The sequence below is a fragment of the Rhea pennata genome, chromosome Z (genome assembly GCF_028389875.1).
Source record: "Rhea pennata isolate bPtePen1 chromosome Z, bPtePen1.pri, whole genome shotgun sequence".
In the NCBI taxonomy this organism is placed as follows: domain Eukaryota; kingdom Metazoa; phylum Chordata; class Aves; order Rheiformes; family Rheidae; genus Rhea; species Rhea pennata.
The window spans coordinates 23,447,648-23,471,149 of NC_084702.1; the positions used below are offsets into that span (position 1 = coordinate 23,447,648).

At 39.3% G+C, this 23,502-nt stretch overlaps 2 protein-coding genes across 2 annotated transcripts in view; both read left to right on the forward strand.

Moving 5' to 3' along the window:
- Nucleotides 1-6,588, forward strand: part of PIP5K1B (phosphatidylinositol-4-phosphate 5-kinase type 1 beta) — a 56,652-nt gene extending 50,064 nt beyond the window's left edge. Inside the window, exon 13 of the mRNA XM_062599785.1 lies at nucleotides 6,033-6,588. Within this exon, the coding sequence (XP_062455769.1) occupies nucleotides 6,033-6,035 (3 nt within the window). The 3' untranslated portion in view covers nucleotides 6,036-6,588. The remainder of the gene's footprint in view (nucleotides 1-6,032) is intronic.
- Nucleotides 6,589-10,801: 4,213 nt separating this feature from the next.
- Nucleotides 10,802-21,495, forward strand: FXN (frataxin). The gene is made up of 5 exons (XM_062599786.1): nucleotides 10,802-10,948; nucleotides 11,685-11,782; nucleotides 13,126-13,246; nucleotides 15,938-16,035; nucleotides 19,232-21,495. The coding sequence occupies exons 1-5, from the start codon at nucleotides 10,802-10,804 to the stop codon at nucleotides 19,383-19,385; spliced, it is 618 nt and encodes a 205-aa protein (XP_062455770.1). The 3' UTR covers nucleotides 19,386-21,495.
- Nucleotides 21,496-23,502: the final 2,007 nt, after the last annotated feature.

The following is a 23,502-nucleotide window of genomic DNA, read 5'->3' on the forward strand; positions in this document are numbered from 1 at the left end:
CTAATGAGATCCAGGATATATCATATGTTTGTGTTTAATCCCCATGCTGTTCCCCCTATAGGCTGTACCACTGACTTTTTTCTTTCAGGCAGCAATGTTATATATACAATGCCATTTAGTAGCTATTAATTCAATAGTCCAACAACACAGAGGAGGAGTTGTCTTTCCAGTCTCCACTGAAATAACACTGGCAAGTAGCCAATGGTCAATTAGATATAAAATTGACATAGTTAACTGTGACCTCAAGTAGTCCATTAGATTAGGCTACTTCTATAGGACTTGTATTAATCGGGCTTGCTGCTTGTAAGACATCAACATGAATAGTCTGTAAAAAGACACACAAAGCCTGAAATAGTTTAGGAAATGGATAGGCAGAGCAATTACATGCATCTTACTTTCTTGTCCATCAGTCTACACAGAAACAACTTCTTGTTGAAAAAATTTGCTTTAGTAAATAAAAATGTGGTTACCAGTAGTGCTGCTCAACACTGTGAAGTGCTCTCTTGAAATCCTGTCTGTATGAGGTTCAGTGCAATGGTGATCCTTTAGCTAGTTTGGGGCCGTAATGCACTCATTATTCTTATATCTGGGAGACCGTAGTGGGTATATATTCCACTGAGTGCTATACCAACAGAAAAATAAATAAAACCCTACTCAAGAGGTATGTAAATACCCAGTGTTCATTCCTCTGAGCAAAATTTGAAAGAATAAATATGTCTTAAACAGAGAAGCTATACATTCTTTTTTTTGTCCTAGCAGCAACCTTTCCTTGCACCCCAAAATCCCCAAGCCTGGCGTGCAGTCGTAGAGACAAAGTAGCGGCACATGCCTCGAGCATCTGCATGGGCAAGGGCTGGCATTTCAAGGAAACTGGACACTGTGGCTAAGCACGTGGTACTTACGTGGCAAAACTGGCTGGAGAAATTACCTACCCCTAACTTAATGGTCCCCTCATGCTATGCTGCAACCTCTTTAACTATGTCACGGCAGCTGTGGATGTAAGTTGTAGAGTTAATCGCATATACCCTTGTGTAGCTATGCTGAGGTGCACGCGGGAGGAAGAGAAGTAGGATACTATTTTGTGCGCTAACCTTTTACTTCCAAAAGCCCCTCGGTATCCTGCAGTGTAGGCGGAAGCAGTGGTCTGGCTGGGAGGTCTGAGACGGAGGGTCTGTGATGTGTGTCATTGCCTTGATTCACTGCTGCTGAGGCAGGAGGCAGCTTTACTTTTGTGGAGGTCGATAATTAAATGCAGAAAGGAAGGCAAAGATGCATGTTTTCATAAATGTTAAGACCAAATCAGTCACTTTTAGTACATCTGTGTCAAAAATAAAGCAAATCAGCTGTGATTACATTAGCTGATTCAACCTTAGTTGAAAACATTACCAGATACATTTTGACCTTTTAAAAGCATCAGGGGAAAAATGTAGCTTTAAATGTCATTCCCAGGTTCTCCTCTAAGCTCGTAGTTAATAATCCTGATCTGTGTTTCTATTGTAAGGCAAGCTGCTGTGGTTTTATCTGTGAGATATTATAATGAATAATATCTCTAACTTGCTTTCAGTCAATCCACTGATCCTTTGCTGTCTTTTGCCTCTTGCTTTGATATGCTAAACTTCTTGGACAACTTTTCATCCTGGACTAAATTAAGAGCTATGTTCTTTTGATCTAATGAATGAATAAATTTTCTTAATAAAATGACCTTATCTTATCTTACTATAAAAGAAAACACTTATAAATGGTATTTGGCTGAACAATGTTGTGTATAAATTCAGACAGTCAAGTAAGGTGCAAGGACAGAGACTGTAAAAATGAAATTCTTCTTGCAGGTAAGAGCACTGTTGTTGTTAGGTGATGGAAACCCAATGCTGACCCACACTCTGCAGCTGATGTTAAAACTGGTATTCATGTTAGAATTTGCCTGGTAACAGCAAGAATTTTTGTTGCAGGACAGGTAGAGAGACATTCTGTTTCCAGCTTAAAGGCTGCTCTGGGAAGTCCTCACTTCCGAAAAAGAAGTGGGTTCAGCAAAGCAGTGTTTTCTGCACCTGTCACTCTAAACAGTGCTGTTATGAATGTCATCAGATCCAAGTTTACTTTAAAATATCATTGGTTAATTTTCTGTTCAGTGTTTTAAACTAGATACTAAATTAAGAAATCTAGCTTTCATTAATAAACCATGACTATGTTCCATACTGAGCAGTAAATTATTGCCAAATATACTAGCACTGTAAGAAATGTAGTGAGAAATTATTACTGAATGTTCTAGTTGCAATTAATTGTAACTATTTTAGTTAAAAAGTTGCAGAATGATATATGCAGATATATAAAATAATTGGGAATTTTAAATGTTATTCTCTAGAGAGCTAAAATATTAAAGGGTTCATTCTTTTATGGAAATGTAAAGCAGCCATTTAAGAACATTAAGATGCTCTGTAAGATAGAATGGATCATTGTACATGGTGATAAACCAAGTAACAGGGGAACTGAGTCAGAAACAATGTTTAACTGTTCTGTATTTTGCATTTTGCTGTAGAAATCCACAAAACAGCACAGTAGAACAATAATCTCCTCCCTTCAGAAATAAACTTAGTCTTTTTCAAAATCCCTTGAAACCCTATTTATTGGTGTTAGTTCAAGCAGCTGCAGCTGATGTATAAGCAGAAAAGCATTAAATGCCAGCAAATGCTGTCAAACACAAACACTTCAGAAGTTCATTTCAGAAACACAGTCCTTCAGAGTTTCTTCAGAGAGACCAGGAAGTGCAGTTAATTCCCCAGAGCTGAGTGCAATGTTACTAAGGGTTAGTTCCTAAAATGGAGGATCTTAAAAGTAGTCATTGCATGTAGAAAATAAGAATGGCTTGAAGTCTCCATGTTACTTCTGTTCTACAATAAAGTTTCAACTTTTTTGAGTTTTCTATCCCTAAAAAGTGCAATCCCTAAATCAAGTGCAATTATGAACTGTGTTTTGCCTGCCTACTACTGAAATGACTTGTTGATAGGAAGGGAGCTGTCATATTATTTTGACAAATTACATTGTCAGTAAAATCAGAGTAGTGAGGTTTAAGTATTAGGCTAATTCGTTCAGAATAACTACGTTTGATTTCCTTTATTATGTGTAATGCAGAGCATGTCTGTAAATATCACAGTGACAAACCCTGAAGTTTGCTCTGTTGGGATATTGTGCATGTTAAATCAACTGACAGTAAATACCAGATTTTGCCTACCTACTTACTTACAGCTTTTCTTTAAAAAACTATTTGCTTGAAGAGTTCTTCTGTATGTTAATTATAATGGAGGTTTAGTTGTACAGAAATAGTTACGTGGAAACAGCGTTGCACTCTTTTGTTGGAAGAAAGGTACACAAAAGTTGTTTATCATTTAGAAATCTCTACCACTGAAAACTTTATTGCAAAGGTTTGATAAGGGCGTTGGTAAAATGAAAGGCAGAAATAACTGTAGTGATGAGCAAGCCCCATATATTCAGTGTCTGGTTAGTGTAACTATGATTTGTGTCAGATGAATTGTGTAGATAACACTGTTACATGCAGAATTACTCATTGTGGTTTTATGTTTAAATGCCAGTTTTATTATAGGATTTTGAAGTCTTAAAACATAGCTGGAGATTAATTTTGTATCTTAAAACTGCTGTAGCTACACAGATAGTAGATTAACAGCTTTGATCTATAAGTTACCTCTTTAGAAACAATCAAATCTACACAGATTTCCTAAAGTTTGGCAGACAACCAAACCTTAAATCCTTAAAATGTCCATCACAGTTATGTGCATGTACTGGGTCCAATAAAGCACACTTTCACCAAAGCAGAATTCTGTTTACTTAGGGCTCAAAACATGAAGTAAGGCTTAGGGGAAAACCTAATAGTTTTATGAAATGGCTTCATGTAATAAGGTAACCACATCTTTCCTCTGTTACCTGTTTTATCCCTGTATCTATCCTTCTCCGAGGATCTTAAAAAGGAGTGGGGGAAAAAAGGCCAAATTCTCTCATAGTTACGAAGGCATGGTACAAGGTGAAACTACCTAATGCTTGAATGTAGTTTGGCATAGGGAAGTGTTTTTGATGAATTTTTAGGAAGTAATATACAAGCAGCATTTCAGTCTCTTGCACATAAAAATCAGATGCGCTTCATCAGACTAAAAGGTAATATTTCAGATTACAATTAATGCATTAGCTGAATTAGCCAAGTGTTAAAACACCAGCATATATATCACTGTAAGTAAACTCTAAGTTTTGGTGCCTCTAGCTTTTAATGCACTGTATGAGGAAATTTTCTCAAAGTCACAAAAAGAGAAGTAGAGCCTCAAAAAAGTCAAAAGTAGTAGAGCCAAGTCTAAACCATCATATAACCAGTGCAAGACATCCCAGTCACTGATCACAAGATTGCATCCTGTAGTGTTGTTTCTCCATTCTGTATCATTTTGGCCCCAATTTCTATGGACAAACTTAGTCTTTATCAAAAAACTATTTCTTACATCAAAGTAACCCCAGCGGTTGTGCAGTGGAAATTGTGCAGAGGATCTTGTCCTGCACATCAAAATGGATGGAGTTTTTGTCAAACTAAAATGCAGAGGACTGGACTGTACCTGACACAAAGCTGAACACTTGAATCTCTGCTCCTTACACTGGCATCAGTGCCATGAACAGCATGTTCGTGACTGACTCAAGCGGTCAGCTGTTATTACCAGTTTCTCCCTAGTTTATCTTCTTCTATTATGAAAATTTTGCAGGTCGTTTTTTTTTTCCCTCTACCTATGAGCCCTTTGAAGTACTTTGCACAGCTTAGAGGAAATGGAACAATAAAAAGCTATTAATAATTGTGTATTAGTGGCACAACACAAAGCTAGTGTCAACGGTATTGCTGATCTCCTTAAAGAGAGTGATAAAGCCAAAGTATCTGAAGTTGCATTGGCTAACCATTACACCTGTGTCAAAAATGTCCCTGTGGATATTCAGATCTGAGCTTTCAAGCAAAAACTAGAAGGCAGTGGAAAATTTTAACTAATTTATTCTAGCTCCATTAAAAAAAAAAAAAAAAAAAAAAAAAAAAAAAAGTTCGCCTATGCTAGCATTTTTAAATTTTTTTGCTACATTGATTCTTAAAAAACAATAAAACATCTTTGTTAGCCTCATACCATTCTTCAGAATAAAGCAGCTATCTAGAGAAAGTAAACAGCTTTTGAGAAATGTATGCTTTGCTCACTGACCATCAGTGACTGCTGGAATGAGCAGGCGGGGACTCACAGTGCACAATACAGCAACAGTTTTAAGGTTTGCAACAGTTTAGTACAACTCTTCAAGGTTCAAGGTCTCATGCTCGAAGTCAGAGCCAAAATGTTGATTTAAATCTACTGGTTTCATTTTTGCAAGATAAGCATTCAAAATGCCTTAGGAGCTTTCTTGTTGTTGTTCATAGCCAAGATTAGATTGTTGTTCAACTGTTTGAAGGTTAGTTAAATATTTGTATCTGAAAATACAATTTAAAGGTGACCTAAAAAATCAGTTTAATCAGTGAAACTTGTACCCTCCTTGTGTGTGTGTGTGTGTGTGTGTGTGTTTTTGAAGTCTTTAAAGTGAGGTTGCTCCAGATGTTTATTTTTTGTTTCTGTGTTTTCCTCCAAGCTGGAAACAGTAGTTGTAGGTGCATTTGACTTTACTGTAAGATTTGTTCAGGAGTCAGTTTATCCTTAGCTTGAACAGTAAAGGTACTATTACCTTTACTAATGGTAGTAAAGTGTTTAGCAAAGAACAGCGTTACTTTCCTCTCCAACTTCATAAAGATGCTAAAAAATGATCAACTGTTTCTATTACGTAGTAGCTGCCTCTGTAGAAGTTCTGTAGCTGCTTCTGGCTGCTGTGCAAGAACAGACCTGATGCTTTTGACTTGGGGGCAAGGTGGGAGCAGAATCACTACTGAACTGTGCTGCAACTTCTTGCAATTTTATTCATTTAAAACTCTGTAAGAAAGAAAACACATATAATCCTTTTGCTTGTTATTTCTGTATTTCCAGTAATAAAGAACACATGAAGAATAAAACTACAATGGACAGAAATGACCACAGCTGATGACCAGCACTCTCTGCACTCCTGGTTTAAAAAGAATGAACTGCTGAGCCTACTAGTCAAAGAGTAATAATCAACTGGACTTATCTCTAAGAAACATCAGGATCTTTGAAGCACGGAAAAGACTGATAGACTTGGCAAATGTGACATGAAACATTCCACACTCTGCTATCACGTGCTGTTGCTTGCTAAATTGTGAAGAACTGTCTGTTAAGAGCTGCTTTCTAGTAACCTGCCAATCACCTTTTTTTGGACTTGAAAGTGGTATTTTCTTGCATGCATTCTGTAACTATGCACAAGCAAAGTGTATTATCTGTTTTATCTATTTAAAAATCAGCACAGTGGTGAGTAAAATTAACTTCATTTGTTTTCACCCTTCAATTCTAATCACTTAAGTCCATACTGGTGGAAATTTGAATTGATTACATGCAAGGGTTAAGGTAAGTCTCTTCACATAATATATGAAAATGAGCCTCAAACTATTTTCACTGTTGGTGAAAAGAAGAGAAAGTTGTTATTTATAATAAGGCCTTATGCTGTGTACATATATTGTCTATGAAATATTTTTGATTTTAGTTTATTGCTTGTAAAAGAGAAATTATATAATTTATTTAGTAAATACTACTGTAAACTATAGTTTTATTGTCAAATAAAATATTTTGTTCCCAAGACTTTGACAAGTATCAACTTGTTTGTGATTTATACAAGATGTACTGTTCTGGTATTTCAAGTTCTATACCTTCAAGAAATGGTCTTTACGAGATGGGCCAATCCACTGCATAACACGGCATCTGTCTCGACCTTCTATCAGCTCTTCAGTGAAGAGGAGAATCTTTTAGCTACAGTAGAAAAGGCAAAGGAGCATACTCAGTAGGCACTTCTTGACAACAACATTTCAGGATGTTTGGTATAGTCAATCATTTTAAGATTATATAGAAACTGGTCTGGTTTCCTTTATTCCCCTAACAGCAAGAACATGATCACAAGCTCCAATGACCACCAGCCCAAGATTTTACACTTCGATGCAGTATTGCATTTAAAAAGTAAACAGTTGTCGCTTCAAAGTGTATGAAAGCTACGAGGAATAATACCTCCTCTAGGAGAAAGTGCGAGCATACCTGATGGTTTGGCAAAAAATTTGGCACTTTAATTCCTAGAATTATGCCTTATACCTCTCTCTAGAATTTCTCATTTAAGGTTTCTTTTCTCTTGCCTTATTGTGATCTTATACCATATACCTGACCAGGAGTGGGAGGATAGTATGCAAAGAACAGAAGAGGGCCAATTGATTCTTTTTCCATGTAGAATCTCTGGCTGAACCTAGAAGCTATATCTTATGACTGTCCCTTTCCGGGTTTTACAATGAGACTGCTTAATCTCAGCAAGATAATTCTTCTACAGCATTCTCCCTGGAAATGCAGAGACAAATCTGTATGCTCTGCAAGCAAAACAATTTTATACTTCCATGTGTCTGCTTCTTCATGCACTGTGTATGGCATACTTAGAATGTGTTTCTATGCAAAGTAAGTATTTCTGTTTCGCCTTACTAAGGGAGAGAAGTTTAAAGTTCTTAGTTTAAACACTAGGTTAAACTCCAAAAGGAAGTATATACTAAGTTGATTTTTTTCCAGTTATCTAGCAGGCTGGAGTATCCAAATTGTTTATCATTAGCAAGAATCCAGAGGACGAAAAACTTAAACATGACCATTCTGCCCAGAACCAGAGTGTTTCTACTAAATGTTTCAGAGAATGAACCATCCTTTATGTACAGTCCTTTTAAAAAGGTCATTTATAAATGAAAACAGTCCCCTAATACTTGCTAAAGGAAATCCTCTGTAGATTATGGAGCCTAGTGGTAAATGCACCTCTGAAGCATGTCCACTTAATAATTTGTTTTTATCAGTGTGTGCTTCCACTGAGGGGGAAGAGTGACTACAGCTGAGCAATATTAGTGACCAATAACTTGACACTCTTTCCCTTTCGTGCTTGAAATGGCCTGAAAATTCAAACATCCAAGAGGACAGGAGGCCTATAAGGATGTGTATGTTTCATGCCCAAATTTGATTTCTCTTCAGTTTGCATCATTGGTGACTCTTTTAGGATTTAAAGATGTTCGAACACATATCCAAGCTGGTAAGGGAATGCTTGTCAGGTAAAAATAAAACACACACAGAAGGCATGGGCACAGATAATTAACTCCCTGGCGTATTAAAGTGATGTATTAGTATTTTTCTTTAGCCCTGAACAGATGGAACTCACCACAAGGAGCAAAATATGAAGAATTAGGTCACAGGCATGCAGACTATCAGTGTGCAAAACTTGGGCCCTCTAAGCTGCCTGGAAGATAAAAGCACAGGTTGATGCCCACTTAGAGATATATAGGGAATAACTCTAAATCTGGTTGTATCTGACCCTGTAACTTAATCCTGTGGCATTCAGATGGACAGTTTTGCCTTTGGCAATAGCTTGGAAAAGTCTTCCTTTCCCCTCTCCCCCCCAAAAAAGAAAAAAAAAAGACTGTATGTCCTTCTACTAGAATTCAACATTTTGAAAATACTAATTCCTATCCCAAAATGTGATTTCTTGTTGATTTTTCTTATACTTCAGGCTGGATCACCCAACCAGCCACCCAACCAATTTCATACAGGTCACTGTTACTTGCCCCAAAGCACTGGAGGATAGTAATGAAGAGCAGTCTGTGGTGCCCTCTGCCTATTCCACGTGGAAGCTGTTTGGTGACTCATTTTGCTGTGGTGCATGTATTTGCTTACAAATAGATACCAGCTCTTTCCGGACTGAAAGTATAGGTAGGACCTGACCCTGCTGCTAATTTGCATCTGGAATTGTTGCTGCTTGGCAGTTATCTTGAGCAAGTGCAAAAAGACACCATTACAAAGTGCTGTGGTGTGGACGACATTCACCTAAGGGACAAAGGTCAAGATGAAAAACATGAAGAAATAATTGTTAAAATTGCTATCCAGTAGCTCATGCCCTTTGGAACTGGTGGGAGCAAGTCTCTTTGACATTGCTGTCTTATAAAGTTCATTAACTAGCATTGTCCAAATTTCTTTTAAATAGGTAAGTGGAAGTGCTCATACGGAAGAGTATACTTCATCTATAAAAATTCATTGCTTCTAAGATAATTAGAGAGCAAGAGAAACAAACATTTAATTTATTAAATGTTATATTTTAGGCCTGTGCTCTCTCCCCACCAAGGTATGAAAACTAGATTTTGTTTTACTGATCTTTTCTTTGGTCTGAAAAAAGTTACTGTTTCTCACTACAGAAGTTAACTCAGTTTGTAGGCTATTACAGCTGTAAAAACTTGAATGAGTTGTTCTACAACTGATAAGAATATGTGGGATTGTTTGAACCAAATAGAGAGTATCTTGTATCCACCTGATGCATGAAAGTTTCAGTCTGCAAATGCAGTAAGAACACAGACCCTGACAAAGTCTGAGGGGAGATAAGGGGTAAGGACACACAGGGCATCGCTACCAAGAGACAAGAAGCTGACTAAACTGGAGGAAAAAAAATAACGTGGTTTGGTGTGGAGACCTTAGACTATGCTAGGCACCAAAGTTGCTGCTTTGCTGCTAAAATTTGTATAATCTAGTGAGTTATCTGGGTGCCCTTTAGGTGGCTAGAAATAATTGCAGCTGAAAAAAGTATATATAAATCTTGGTGAGAAACCAACTGTCTGTCTTGCCTAAACAACATGTTCCCTAATACATTGCAAGCTGGCAGCTGTTTACTCAAGAGGAAGACCTCTAGAAATGTAAAAATGCTGCAGGCAGAGGTCAGTGTTAGGCTTCTTAATTCCTGCGTGCTTCATGTGTTCATGATGTTACTTGGATGTGTTGCATCCTGCAGTGCTAACCTGTGGAAGGGTCTGAAAGGAAAATTATCCAGAAGAGTGTTTTGCAGAAGCTTGTTCATCAGAATTATTTCTCCTCCCTCATTCCCTGGTGAGCCTGTTGCATTATTTCAGTTTGTGTACTGATAAAAGATGCTCTAGCTGGCAGACTACCACCACCATTTAGAGCAGCCCCTGGGAACGTGCCCTCCCAGCAGCCGCCTACCAGAGATCATTTCCCAGGCGGCAGCAGGCAGAGGTAACCCTCGCTGCCCCCAGCGCCGCGGTGCGGGGTTTACCTGCTGCCCCCGGGCGCCGCGGTGCCGGGTTTACCTGCTGCCCCCGGGCGCCGCGGTGCCGGGTTTACCTGCTGCCCCCGGGCGCCGCGGTGCGGGTCTTACCCGCTGCCCCCGGGCGCCGCGGTGCGGGGCTTACCTGCTGCCCCCAACGCCGCGGTGCCGGGTTTACCTGCTGCCCCCGGGCGCCGCGGTGCCGGGTTTACCTGCTGCCCCCAACGCCGCGGTGCGGGTCTTACCCGCTGCCCCCGGGCGCCGCGGTGCGGGGCTTACCCGCTGCCCCCGGGCGCCGCGGTGCGGGGCTTACCTGCTGCCCCCAACGCCGCGGTGCCGGGTTTACCTGCTGCCCCCGGGCGCCGCGGTGCCGGGTTTACCTGCTGCCCCTGGGCGCCGCGGTGCCGGGTTTACCTGCTGCCCCCGGCGCCGCGCCCAGGCCCAGCGGCGCCGCCGGAGGGGGAGCCCCTCCCGCCCGCTCCGCTCCGCTCCGCTCCGCCCGCGCCGCCTCGCTCCGCCTCGGCCCCGCCCCGGCCCCGCCGCTTCCGCAGCGAGCGGCGGCGGCGGCGGCATGTGGCGGCCAGGGGCGGCGCGGGCGCTGGGTGTCGCGCGGGAAGCGGCGGCGGCGGCGCCGCGGTGGAGCGCGGCGGCTGCAGCGGCCGGGGCCAGTAGCGGGGCCGGGGCCGGGGCCGGGGCGCTGCTGAGGGGCGGCGCGGCGGTGAGCGGCGCGGCGGGGGGCGGTGCGGCCTGCGCCGCCGGCGGGGCGCGGGCAGGGCCGGGCCCGGGGCCGGGGCCGGGGCCGGGGCCGGGGCCGGGGCGGGGGGCGGTGGCCGCGGCGGGCGGGACCCCCCGGCCGCGGGGCCGCTCGAGGGGAGCGGACTGCCCCGTTCTCCCCGCTCGCACGTCGCGGTTTGGGCGGGCCGGCCTTTTTGGCCGTTTTCATTTGTTTTTCAAGCTCCCCCTTCTTCTTCTTCTTCTTTTTTTTTTTTTTTTTTTTTTTTTTTAAATCAGTCCTCGTTTTTTCCAGGCGTGGCCTGTGATCTCGTTTTTCCTACGTAAGGGGCTGTCGGGAGCTGTGCGTGCTGGGGCTGCGGTGCTGTGGCCTGGCAGCAGGGCACCGACCGCGCGTAGTGAAGCGTCTGGGGTCAGCGGGCACTTGGGGAGCTGTGGGCCTCTATCACCGGGGTGCGAGGCTGCTCAGGAGTCCTGTGGCTCAGCAAAAAAACAACAACAAAAAATAATCTCGTTTTCCTCTTTTTTTCTCATTTTCTCTTCATTGCAGAAGACAAGGGTGTTAGATTGCTGCAGTCGTCTAAGGGCCATAACTGCATATTTTGGCTTTGTAATACTAAATATTTTACTTGGGGCTAGAATGATTTTTGGGAATCTACTTATGTGACAATATGTGACATATTTACTTGATTTTTAACTTATAATTCCTTTTTACTTGTTAGGATTCTTCTCTACAGCAGTTGGAATATGCTTCGAAGGTGAAGAGCAAAACTGTTCAGTTTATCAATTTAAGAAGCACGGGAACTCTGAACAATAAAAGGTACATCTTATTGAGATATTCATACAGCAATATTGGCTGTGCATTTTAAAATAATTGCTAGACACAGTAGGCCATAAAACTAACATAATATAAATGTTGGTATGACGGTGTAGAGAAGTTAGATTTGTGGGAAAACATTTTGGATGAATTTGCAGAGACGCTTAGGAAGTAATTCATGTAGCTAAACATAGGTGTCTAAGCAGCATTTTATATGCCTCAAGGCACATGAAATTTCTGCCTTGGCCTGGCGTGACATGACGTGGAGAGGTCTCCCCTTTTGTGCAGCAGGTAGACGGTCAAGTGAGTACTGTGCACCTGTCTAAAATGGCTCTTAAGTTCCTGAATTGCATCCCACATCCTAACATGAAGGTCTTCAGTCCTTCACACTTTTGGGTGTTTCTGTGATGGCCTTGACATAGGAGTGTGAAGTGCATCTCTGTAATTCCCTTGTAGAAAACTTTGCACGTTATCAACTGAAGGACAGCACATCACTACAGTTCCTGGTAACTGTAGCCATGTTGTGTTGCCATATCTGTTAGCAAGAACTGAAATGATTTCACTGAATTGTGTGTTACTAGAGACACCCACCTGTGTACACACTGTTAAGACTTGACACTGATACGGATGCAAAAAATAATGTGATTTAGTGAAATCTGATTAAAGAAACTGCTCTAGACTTTGTTCTCACTGCCTTTTCCTACTTATTTAAAGAAGGTTACAGAAGCAATCTCAAACAACTGTTTTAACCCCTATGTTATGGCCACTAGGGTGCTTTGAGACCCTTTGAAAAAGGTAATTGTAGAAGTATCAGTTCATAAGCACATTTTAAATAATGTGTCCAGTAATTACTGGACTGCATTGGAAATTGCAGCTGAGAAGTCAAATGCTGTATGTTGACAGGAGATTTGATACAGATACTGATGTTTCTAAACCTCTGGCTTTAGCTACAGCTGTTTTCTTATAATCTCATGACATACAACATACATATATGTTTATATGTATTCATAGGGTTTCAAAACCAAGCAATTCTTTTACAGAGTCCTATGAAAATACTTAATTTTGAACCAGCTCTGTCCTTCTCACACTCAACAGTCCATGTATCTAAGGCAAGAAGTACACATTCTTCAGTTAGTGATCTCTTCTACCAAAATTTCAAAATTCCACCACCATTTGTGAGGTGCTTTGTTACCTACATTATATTAAAAGAAATAACTTCTTATTTCATGTGATATGTCTGTTTCCTCCAAGATCACAGTCTTGTCATGCTTTTTTTTACAGAGGAAATGCTACCTTCCAAAAGAAAAACTTTTCTTTCTAATTATGGGATTATATGTCATTTGCAGCTCTTTAGATGAGACCACTTACGAAAAACTGGCTGAAGAAACGCTGGACTCCTTAGCAGATTTTTTTGAGGATCTCACAGATAAGCCATTTACCCCAGAAGACTACGATGTCTCTTTAGGGGTATGTTTTTAAGTTTCTGTTATTACCACTGTAATTTTTATAGATCTTATCTTTGAAAGAGAATTTAAAACTAGTCTCCTTAGTGCCCACATTTTAAAATGTAATGAGTTTTTATTACTAAAATGCTGAAATACGCTAAGGAAAAAATATTCTTTTGTTTTATTGAGTGTAGCAGCTCTTTTGGTAAAATATGACACTTGCTGTTACAATATTTGAAAATGAGAATGTGTATTGTATAGACAGGGGCATAGTATAGAGTAATAAACCAGCATGAGAGGAGGCAGAAACTGGTTTGTGGTTTCACAGTGGTCCTTAAACTTTCTAATCTCACTTTGATCTCTGACATCAGCAGCCAGTTCCCTCAACAAAATGCAAGGACAGGTCTACATAACGTGTCATATATACGTTAAATGCAATTGGTAGAGCAGGTTTTGAGTTTGCTAAGAGGTAGTATTTATCTTGACCAGGCAGAGTATGTGTTTGTCCTAGCTTCCCTGATGATTCAGCCTGTAGTGGAGAGGAGCAGTAGAGCATATAATGTTTAGATGGGGGGCTGCAAAAATGAGAACATGCATAGGGTGAAAACTACTGTCACAGGGGACAATGGAAAGCCTGTTAATTGGCACATTTAATATACTACCTACTCATTTTCTCTTACAGGGCTGTCAGGCTCATATTATAAACAAATTTAAGGATTTTTTTAGCTTTATATAAAACTCATGATGTTGATCATATGCCACAGCCCTCTGTATGACTTGGAGGAGGATGCAAACTCTTCCTGCACTACAGCCTGCAACACATTTTTTTCGTAAACTAGATAAATGCTACTTCCTGTTCATGTCTTGCCATGAAGAGGTTACTTGTTTCTAACTTTGTCAGATGTGAGTTTATGCTCTGGGGCGTAGCAGCAGATGGTCTGAGTTGCACTGTGCAAAAAAAATTCTGTAGTTTTCGGACCTGCTCATGTGTAACTTTGCATGATTGTAATATTCTTTTTTTATTTCACATGGCTAGAATAGAAGACAACATCTTTTTAACTGAACTCTGTTATTGCACTTAAGTAAATATTATTGGTTACTTTAATTACACATGGAATTACTGTTATAAATAATTACTTAGCTGATGAACAGCAGTGAATTGTTTAACCATTACTATTTAGAATCTGTTAGCACTTCGTTGTCTGTTAGGCTAGTTTAAAGAACTTAAGACAAAAGTTATCAGAAAAGATAAGCGTTTTCCCTTTTCATATTTTTACACGCTTCATTACATGAATGTATTTCTTTAATCATATCATAATTTTATCTCTGGTAAATTTACAGTGGATTGTATTTGATATTTGCTCACAGTGGGTCTCTGAGGAATTACATTTGCACCTATCAGTACTCCTGTGTTGTATGCACTGTAGGATTACCTGAAAATATGTTGTAGTTTCTGTGAAAAATAAAAGCTTAAATGGTGCCAAGTTTACCAAAGTTAATTCCAAACAAAAAAAGCTACTGTTACAGCAAGCCACAAGGTGGCGAGCTTGATAAAAGTTAGCTACTGCTGTGAATCTTTAGAATTTTATTTCTTTGTGCAGTTTAAATCTTAATGTGCAGGTGGAAAAAAAAATCTCATGTGAATAATGTTCTTGTTACCATGAACTAATGGGCATTTATAAAGTAGTATAAAGCACTTGTAGTGATATTCCTCAAAATATGGTTAAAATGTCTTGCAGTTTAAGTTCTTAAAACTTCCAGCTGCGTGTTCTGATATTTCAGAAGGATTGCAAAGTGTGTAGGTAAATGTTTTAAACCCAGCATTAGAAACTAACCTTTATTTAATTAGAAATGATACAGCAACAACGATCTGCAATGATGACATATAAGATTAACAATAGTCTAACTTTGTCATCTGCAGATTAACTCAAATCCCAGTAGAGTAATTCTCTTACTCTTCAAATTAGGATAGAAGTACTCTTGTCAGAGTTACAGCAGCTTTTTAGAATATACTTAGGAAACTGCCATGGACGACATGTTGTGGCTAAGAAATTTGAGTAATAAAGAGTTCAAGTAAGTGTTCACTAACATAACGGTCTAAAAAACTAAGACAAAGCAGAGCCCATGGAGGTTAGATGAGAAGCGTTCTTGAGGAGTCATTCAGCACCTGTGCACTTCATCAGAATTACTGGACAAAGAGTTTTGTTTATTCACTTGAAATTGTCACAGTTACTTAAAGGAAAGTTAGGTGAAGCTGCATGGCTCAGGAGTTCAATAATGACACACAAAGCTGCCTGACTTTGAACCACACGGGTTCTGCATTGTTCATGAACAGAAAGGTTTATTACTGGTTATGATATTGTAGTCTTCGCAAAATGAGCTAGCAGTCCTTTCAAGATGACAGGTCAAAGCTGAAGAGTATTGTTTAATTAGTGGTGATGTGAATAGTGCTAATACACTAAATCGTACCCTGACCAGAAGAGTTTAAGGTCTAGATCAGACTCAAAGATAGGCAGGTTGCCACAGGTGTTAATGGAAGTTTTGGATATCTGATGGTAATTCTTCCAAGCTATTATAATTTGGAAAATTGTCGAGAATATGATGCAGGGGTGTAAGTTGCTGTTTTCCTATTGTAGATGATGTAATTCTTGTAAAATAACATAATACAAACTTTACTTAATTTCTCATCTGTTTGTTTCCCTTGTGATTTAAGAGTGGAGTTCTAACAGTTAAATTAGGTGGAAACATGGGAACATATGTAATCAATAAGCAAACACCAAACCGGCAGATTTGGCTCTCCTCACCCACTAGGTAAGTTATGTGTCACATGTAATGCCTGAAGACTGGGTTGAAATATATTCCCTTTTTCTTAGCCTGCCATGGACTGTGTAATATCCTTTTCAAAAATAACCCTTTCCCTCATTATATACTCAAAACATGATCTAAAACTGTGTAATAAAGGTTTGTTATGGCGGTCTGTGACACAGTACAGCGTACTGATATAATTCCGTAATGCAGAATTTTCACATCCTGTTCTAGGCCAAAGACACTATACAGCGGAGTGTAGCCTATTCATAGGGTAAATAAATAATGTAATTAAAGAACAAAACCAAACTTCTGTTGGAAAGAGAGAGGTAATGATGTTGTGATCGGAACCACTCTTTGTATTTAAACAGGGTGGCTCCTTCCCCTTTAAGCCTGTGGGATTTCCTGCTTTATATGTTTATGTGCTCTCTCTGAATGGTTGTTTTTGTCAAGCTCCTGTGCTTTATGGAGGCCTTGGCTAGCTGTTCCCTCTACCTTCGCTAATACTGTGGGTTCATCCATTCCAGGTTTTCTTGTTGGTTTCAGCTGGGAGGGCAGCCAAATGTGTGGGAAACTGTTTTGTCTTCCTCCTCCCAAAATTTATGTTCTCTTCCACTATCCCCGGGAAAGAACAGAGGGAGTCCGTCCTTCTAGCCTGGCAAAGGAACCAGCTAGCTGGGAACGATAAGCACTCACAGTGATGATGCAGGTGTACCCCCCTGAAGGTTGCTCAGAAAACGCATATTATTTGCTAAACCAGAAATAGTTTTGCAGTAGTAGAATCTTAAATTCTATTGAGCTTATTTTGAAATCCTGAGATAAGCAATTTGGGGGAAATTACAATTACAGGAAATAAAATTTACCTGAAGAAAATTTGAACTCTGTCTTGGTGTATTTTTATACTGGCACAGCATATTAAGTAAGGCATTTTTCACTGCTACTAACTCCTTTCACCTCCCAGAATCTTTTTTCTTATTAATTTATTTATTTAACGGGAATCTGACTTGACAAGACAGTGGCCTAATAAAGGCCCAGTGGCCTTTCTACTTACGTTTTGACAGAGGCAGGCTGCATATTGTAATTTATTCACTCTATATTTTTTGCTAAACTCTAGCTCAGAATACTGGATTTGTGGAAAATATCAGCTGTTTTCATTTTTTGATTGCTCCTGCAGTTGAGGAAGACGCACAATTAAATAAATAAAATGAACTTTCTCTAACAGGTTTTTTCGATGTCTGTGGTGAGATATGATTCACCAACAAACATCCATTTTTGTGCTTCCTTAATGGTAATATGGTAAAACATTGGTGTTTCCTGGAAAAAAACGCTATATGCTCACTTATTTCCTAATTTCTGAAAATGTATGTTGCAACTTTAGCAAAAAATATATGGTCCAGAGTGACACATTTCTTGTATGCAGTGTTCTAAAAAATGAAAGAAACAAACATTGCTGCCAGTGATTGGAGGTGGGGGGAATTAAATGTTATATCTGGGAAAGTTGTTTGATAAATGTAGAATTTTTGAATCTTTATGAACATAGCCTGAGGAAGACAATTGCTTCAAATGGGAGAAACAGAAATTCTCTTGAATCCTTTTACCTTTGGTTTGCTCCACTTTGTTGCATACACTTAGATGAAATTAAGGCTGTGTTTATAAAGCTTTATTTAGCTGACAAATTTAAAAAGGATGTGTAACCTACCATTAGTATGGTTGCATTCATTTTTTGTAGCTCCTTTAGCTGAAAAGGGATTTTAAACATTACACAATGTCTCTGATAATACCATCATGTGCTATTTTAGTTCTTCTCTTTTATTACTTACAAAGGTATTCAGAACTTTTCATGAGAAATATATTTACCCTGTGTTTAACCTTTGTAGGCATTTGTTACAGTCCAAAAGATCCTTGCTGACATGATAAATTTAAATGAGAAAATCATATTTGCATGCCTTTTTAAAGAGTCAGAGAACTAGGTTATTTAATATGTTAATCATATCACTGATACTTACTGAATGATATTCAAAAACAGTTCACGTTACTTATCAGTGCATTTTTTTTCTTCATATGTGTTGATTAAATGGCTGGTCTTAGCATCACTTTCTTGAACGGTTTTAGTCCATTCTGTCATTTTGTAGGACAGTGTAAACATGTTTTTGCTGCAAGAACAGAGTAAGAAATGAGTAATAAAGTAACCGGGGACATAATCTTGATTCAAAACGTTTGTCAGGTCACAAAGGAGATTTCAGTGGAAGCTGGCAGTTATTCTGATTTACTTCAGCATTTGTTTGGTTAGTGGTCCGGAAATTACTCCTTTTAATATTGCGAATAATTCGTAACATTCAGGGTTCAGCTAGCGTTTTTGTTGTTCGTGGATGATGGGATGGTCTGTCTCCTAGCGACGGTAACTGGCTGGTCTAAGTTCCAAAGCATTTTATCCTGGGAGTGAGAGCAAGAAGGAAGGGTCACCTGAACCCCTTGCTGTGCCAAGGGCTTCATTGCTTTCTCTTTTCTTAACTTCTGCAGCCAGTGTTAACAGCGATGAGTGCCTCTCATTGCTCCTCTTTCACAAGTGGAGAAGTAGGTGGACAGGAAAGTCTGGAGTGGAATCCAGTTTCTTTTGTTTGAGTTTCTGCCTTGATAAGTAACTGTAGGCCAGAAGGATCAAGTTCACTTGCCAGCAGTTATGTATGAGTGCGCAGAGGACATTAGGCTTTTAAAGGCAAATCTCCTGCCTGGGAATATCTTTGCTTTCAGTCAGCAAATTCCTTTATTGCATTGGAAAGGAAAGTGAGAATGTTGGTCTGTGTTTTGCTCTGTGTTTAGTGTATCTGCATGTGATGCTACTCTAACAATTGATAAACAGCATGGATTCAGCCTTTTACAAACGCTCGGTAACAGCATTATGTAGGTGGGGGAGAAGAGGGTGGAGGAAGCAAGTGGGGAACGCAGTGAGGAAAGAAGGAAGGGAAGGAGTTGGAGTTCATGCCTGCCAGGAGTGGCTGATGCATCTTGTCACCTTTCAAATGCGTCTGTAGGATGGTTCAGCAATCCCTGGCAAGCCTGACCCTTTCTATTTCACTTCCCCACGCCCGTATCACAGCCTGTTTCCTTTTCCTGGGCGCTCTCTAGGTTACATTATACATATTACTCCTAGCAGCCCTGCAGCAATAATCTGTAGCTAAATTTTGTGTGTTTTGTTTTCTAGTGGGCCCAAGCGCTATGACTGGACGGGACGGAACTGGGTGTATTCTCATGACAGAGTATCCCTTCATGAACTACTATCAAAAGAATTTTCAACAGCGTTAAAAACCAAACTAGATTTGTCCTGCTTAATATATTCTGGGAAAGAAGATACTTGATGATTTTCTACGTCATGGAAATCAAAGACTTTAACTGGGAGCTCTTACTAGGTTTATGAAATACCTGAGCTTAATTCTGTTGTTGTTTTTGTTACATCACTGTGTTGTGTAACAACATGGAAATAACATATTTTTTCTTGAGTGCTCAGAGATTGGGTTTCTGTGTCACTGCTTTAATTTGTACCCACATACAGTAGTACAGATGTTTGAGGTGTCCATTTCTATCACTACATTTCTTACTCTTAGCTAAGAAGTAAGTCATGAATTCCTGTTGTCCATAGCCTGGTTTGGATGCAGGGGCTGGCCCATCTAGTGACTTCTGACCAGGGCACAATTGCCAAACTTCTTGTGGTGGGGCCTTCACCCCCCAAAAGGAAATGCCAGTGGATTGCATTGGCATGAGTTCTGGTACTGTATATGGGCTGCATTAAAACATGAGGCTAGTGAAGGGAGTGTGGTGCAATCAAGAGTGAGTAAGGCATCACAGTCTAATTGAACACATGATAAAAGAAGTGTATGTGGCAGGTAGAAATTTTCATATTGCTGTCTATCGTGCTCTCGGTGACCCTGCTAGAGCAGGGGGGTTGGACTAGATGATCTCCCTTCCAACCTTACTGATTCTATAATATAGTAAGAGGTTTTTTTTCTCTGTGTGGCAGAATTTAGTCTCTTCTCTAATTTCCTAGTTTCTTTAAATATGTTTTTGGGGCTAAACTTTAAGCTGCATGCACTTCTGTTTGGTGTAAGTAGTACATGTAACTGAAAAAGCTGGCTGAGCATGTTTAAGCTGTGCAGCAATAACTGTACAAATACTCTGTTACTATGAATTTCTTTTTGTTCCTTTTCTTTGAAGAGTCAAAATGCATAATTTATTTACTGTTTTTTTCTTGAGCAAAATGAAGATCCTCTCATGAAAGCAAAAATTTGCATTAATTTTTGTACTGCTGTATTTCATAAGTAACAGAGTATAGGTCATTTTTTGCCGTAATATGAGGCTTCCTTTAGTACCATGCTGATGCAAAAACATTTTCCTTTTTTGCCTTAGAACTGATGAAGCTCAATCTATTCCAGACTGTTAAGAAATAGGAATGAAATAAATTATATACCTCAGATCTTAAACTAAAAAAAAAAAAAAAAAAAAAAGTGAAATGAAAGAACACTGTGACACTTGGCACTGTTGTAATAAAACTAATAACAGGTTTTAATTGCCTGTTAAATGGAACCACAAAGTTATTCACTGATTCTTGAGGAAATGGTTAAAGTGTATTCTTTTAAATTTTATCTTTGTATGAAAAGATGTCCAATTTTTGGAGGGGTTTCTTTGGTTCTTGATTTCTGTGATGCTTGTGTTACCAGCTTGGCATGATTTTCTCAATAGCTAGAATTATTACGGGTGCAATAATTTGACATGGAGAAACAATAGCTATATAGCATCATTGCCCAGCACTTGTGTTTGAAGCACAAGTCTTGTTACCAGCTACTTCCCACCATTAAATAGAGCAAAAGTAATGTTTCACTGGAGCCAGTTAATTGTGCACACAGTGTTTACATAGTTTTCATTCAAAATAAAAAAGATGACAATTATCTGAAAATACATCTCTATTAGATGAGGTGACTTTCTCCATGAGTAGCAACTGGTATGAGTAGAAAAGACTAAAAAATGCGATTTTTCAAAACAAAGCTAAAATTAGAACATTTTTTTTTAACTTTTGGAACAGTAAAACTAGTTTGCAGTATATGAAGAACAGTAATAATTCAGCTCAATCTCTCAGTAACTAGAAAAAGCTCATTTACTTAGACTCATCTTTGTAGACAGTATTGAACTAATATTTGAAGCAAGGGTACTTACTCCTGATTCTTCCTTTTGTTTAATCACATACAACTTGTGTCACAAGTCACATATGACTTTTAAAAAATTACTTTCTTATGTGATTTGCATTCAACTTACATTCATTAATATAAATCAGACACATATTTGGAGGTTCATCTGCCATTCCCTTTCATCTTGAACAACTGTTTACACCACAATAAAGTTGTATGTAGAATTTGGAATTTGTTATATGAAAGTGATATTTCAGTCTATAATGATAAAGAAAAAACACTGCAGCCATGCATATTGTGTTTAATTCTTTTACTTTCTTAAAAATGTTTATTGCAAGGAGTCAGATCAAAATTTGGCTAGTCAACATGGATTTTATACAAGCACTTAGACTTTCACCTTTGAAATGCTTTCCCCTTCAAAATAATGTTACTGCTACTTACACAAACAATTTCCTGGTTTTATGTAGCTGAGTAAAAACTGGATTTAATTTGGCTGGCAAAGATGAATGTCATCAGTAAGTCAGAACTAGGGGATTTTGTCTCAAGGTACAATGTGAATCTTGGGGCAGGAAATATGTTTTCTTCTAGGGCTTGTATCAAGTTGTAGTGATGGGCAAAGACTCCATCAGTCTTCACAGCTGTAGAGTGGAGGCACAAGAGGAGCTCTGATCCTAATACTGCATTTTGTGTATTGCCCCCAAAATGGGTAAGTTTTCCACACTGCTTTATACTTCTGTGTCTTCTTCATATCAACAGATTGCCCCATAGTTAGGCACTTTACATCATGACTAGCTTCGCTTCTCTCGAAAGAAGTAGCTAAAAGAAAATTCTTTGACATTTGCTACAGATAGTTAGAATTACTACCTTTCTGGCAGCATTTATTCCTACAAAACAAATTGCTCCATCTTCAGTGAAAGGAAACATACCAAAGGGAAAATACCTTTGAAGAATGAGTATTGATATTTGTAGCTGTAGTGGATAACCATAGTAGGGACTCGGTGGAGAAAGCGGAGGGGTTTTTAAGTATGCCAGAGTTTTTGTCACCTGTAGCTAAACCTCTTTCTGAATGTGATAATTGTGTTTGCTTCTGACCTGCAGTCTGAAAGTCTTACCACTTCTTCCTGAGCTAAGGTCCCTTGTTCCCTGCGTGCCAGTGAGTTCCCTGATCGTTTCTGCTGAGCCACACAGTTAAGCTCGCGACAACTGCCCTCAGCCTGCGTTTGTCACAAACGACAACCATCACTTCATGGGAAAATGGTGTGCAAATGCTTGTCTAGGGTTCGTTGGTCCGTTTCCTTTCCAGTTGTGGCAATTCTCAAGGAATTTTAGCTCTTCCTGCAAAACTGCTGCAGAAAATGGAATTGTCCCAACTTGTTTCCTCAGAAACCCCTAAGTCTTTTAGTTGCTTCAATAAATAGGATAAAGACTTGTCCTGAAGTGATGATAGCTGAATAAGGGAAGGGGGATTTGGAGAGAGGTTTATGTTTGATTACTTGACTCAGGTTTGTTTTGCAGCTTTGAGTTAATGGTTTATCATGGTGATTGTGCTAACCTCGTTCTGAAATGTGTGGGAGTTGCAGCAGTGAGTCCTTGGAAGGAAGGCAGAGGCTTGCCAAAATATCTGGAAGAACATTCAGAATAAAAGAGGACACATGGGAGGGGCAGGAGAAAAGGCTATTGGGAAGAGATTAACAGTGCCCAACTGCTGTGATGTTGGCAGGGCGACTAAGAGCAAGCTGCATCATGTCCCGGCACCTTAGGGGATGATATTTTAAATTTACTGCACACAATTATTTAGAATTGCAACCAATGACATGGATGTTCCAGTCTGTTGCTGTTTTTTTTTTTTTTTTTTTTTTTTTTTTTTCCTATTTAAATATATGAAAAAGTTGTTTGGAGTGATACTCCCTTTTATCCCAAACTCTTTTATGTAAATTGCACGGCTGGCAGTCATGGAACAAAGAGAAGATTCATGACCTCCACAGGGGAGGATAACCCATGGAGACTCCTTCCCTGGGGAAAGAATACACAGAGCTGTGAACAAACAGAAGTTTTTAACTGTTATTAATTACAAATTTTCTTTGGAGTTCAGGTTAAAGGGTGACCAAATTTAGAAAGGGAAATAATAGCTATTTAAAACAAGCTACTTCATGCTGTTGCTGCCTTCTCCAATTTGTTGAATTATTCTAAAAATTGTTGTCGTAATTACACTATGTGATCAGTATTACAATAATTTTGTAATCATTGTTAGTTTCTAGATCTAGGCTCTTCTATTATTCATCAATGTTCTTTACTA

Excerpts from the sequence above, each read along its gene's own strand:
- FXN (XM_062599786.1), top strand. The coding sequence starts at position 10,802 with ATGTGGCGGCCAGGGGCGGCGCGGGCGCTGGGTGTCGCGCGGGAAGCG. Across the intron at positions 11,783-13,125 it reads GGAACTCTGAACAATAAAAG|CTCTTTAGATGAGACCACTT; the intron begins GTACATCTTATT and ends TGTCATTTGCAG. Across the intron at positions 16,036-19,231 it reads TGGCTCTCCTCACCCACTAG|TGGGCCCAAGCGCTATGACT; the intron begins GTAAGTTATGTG and ends TTTGTTTTCTAG.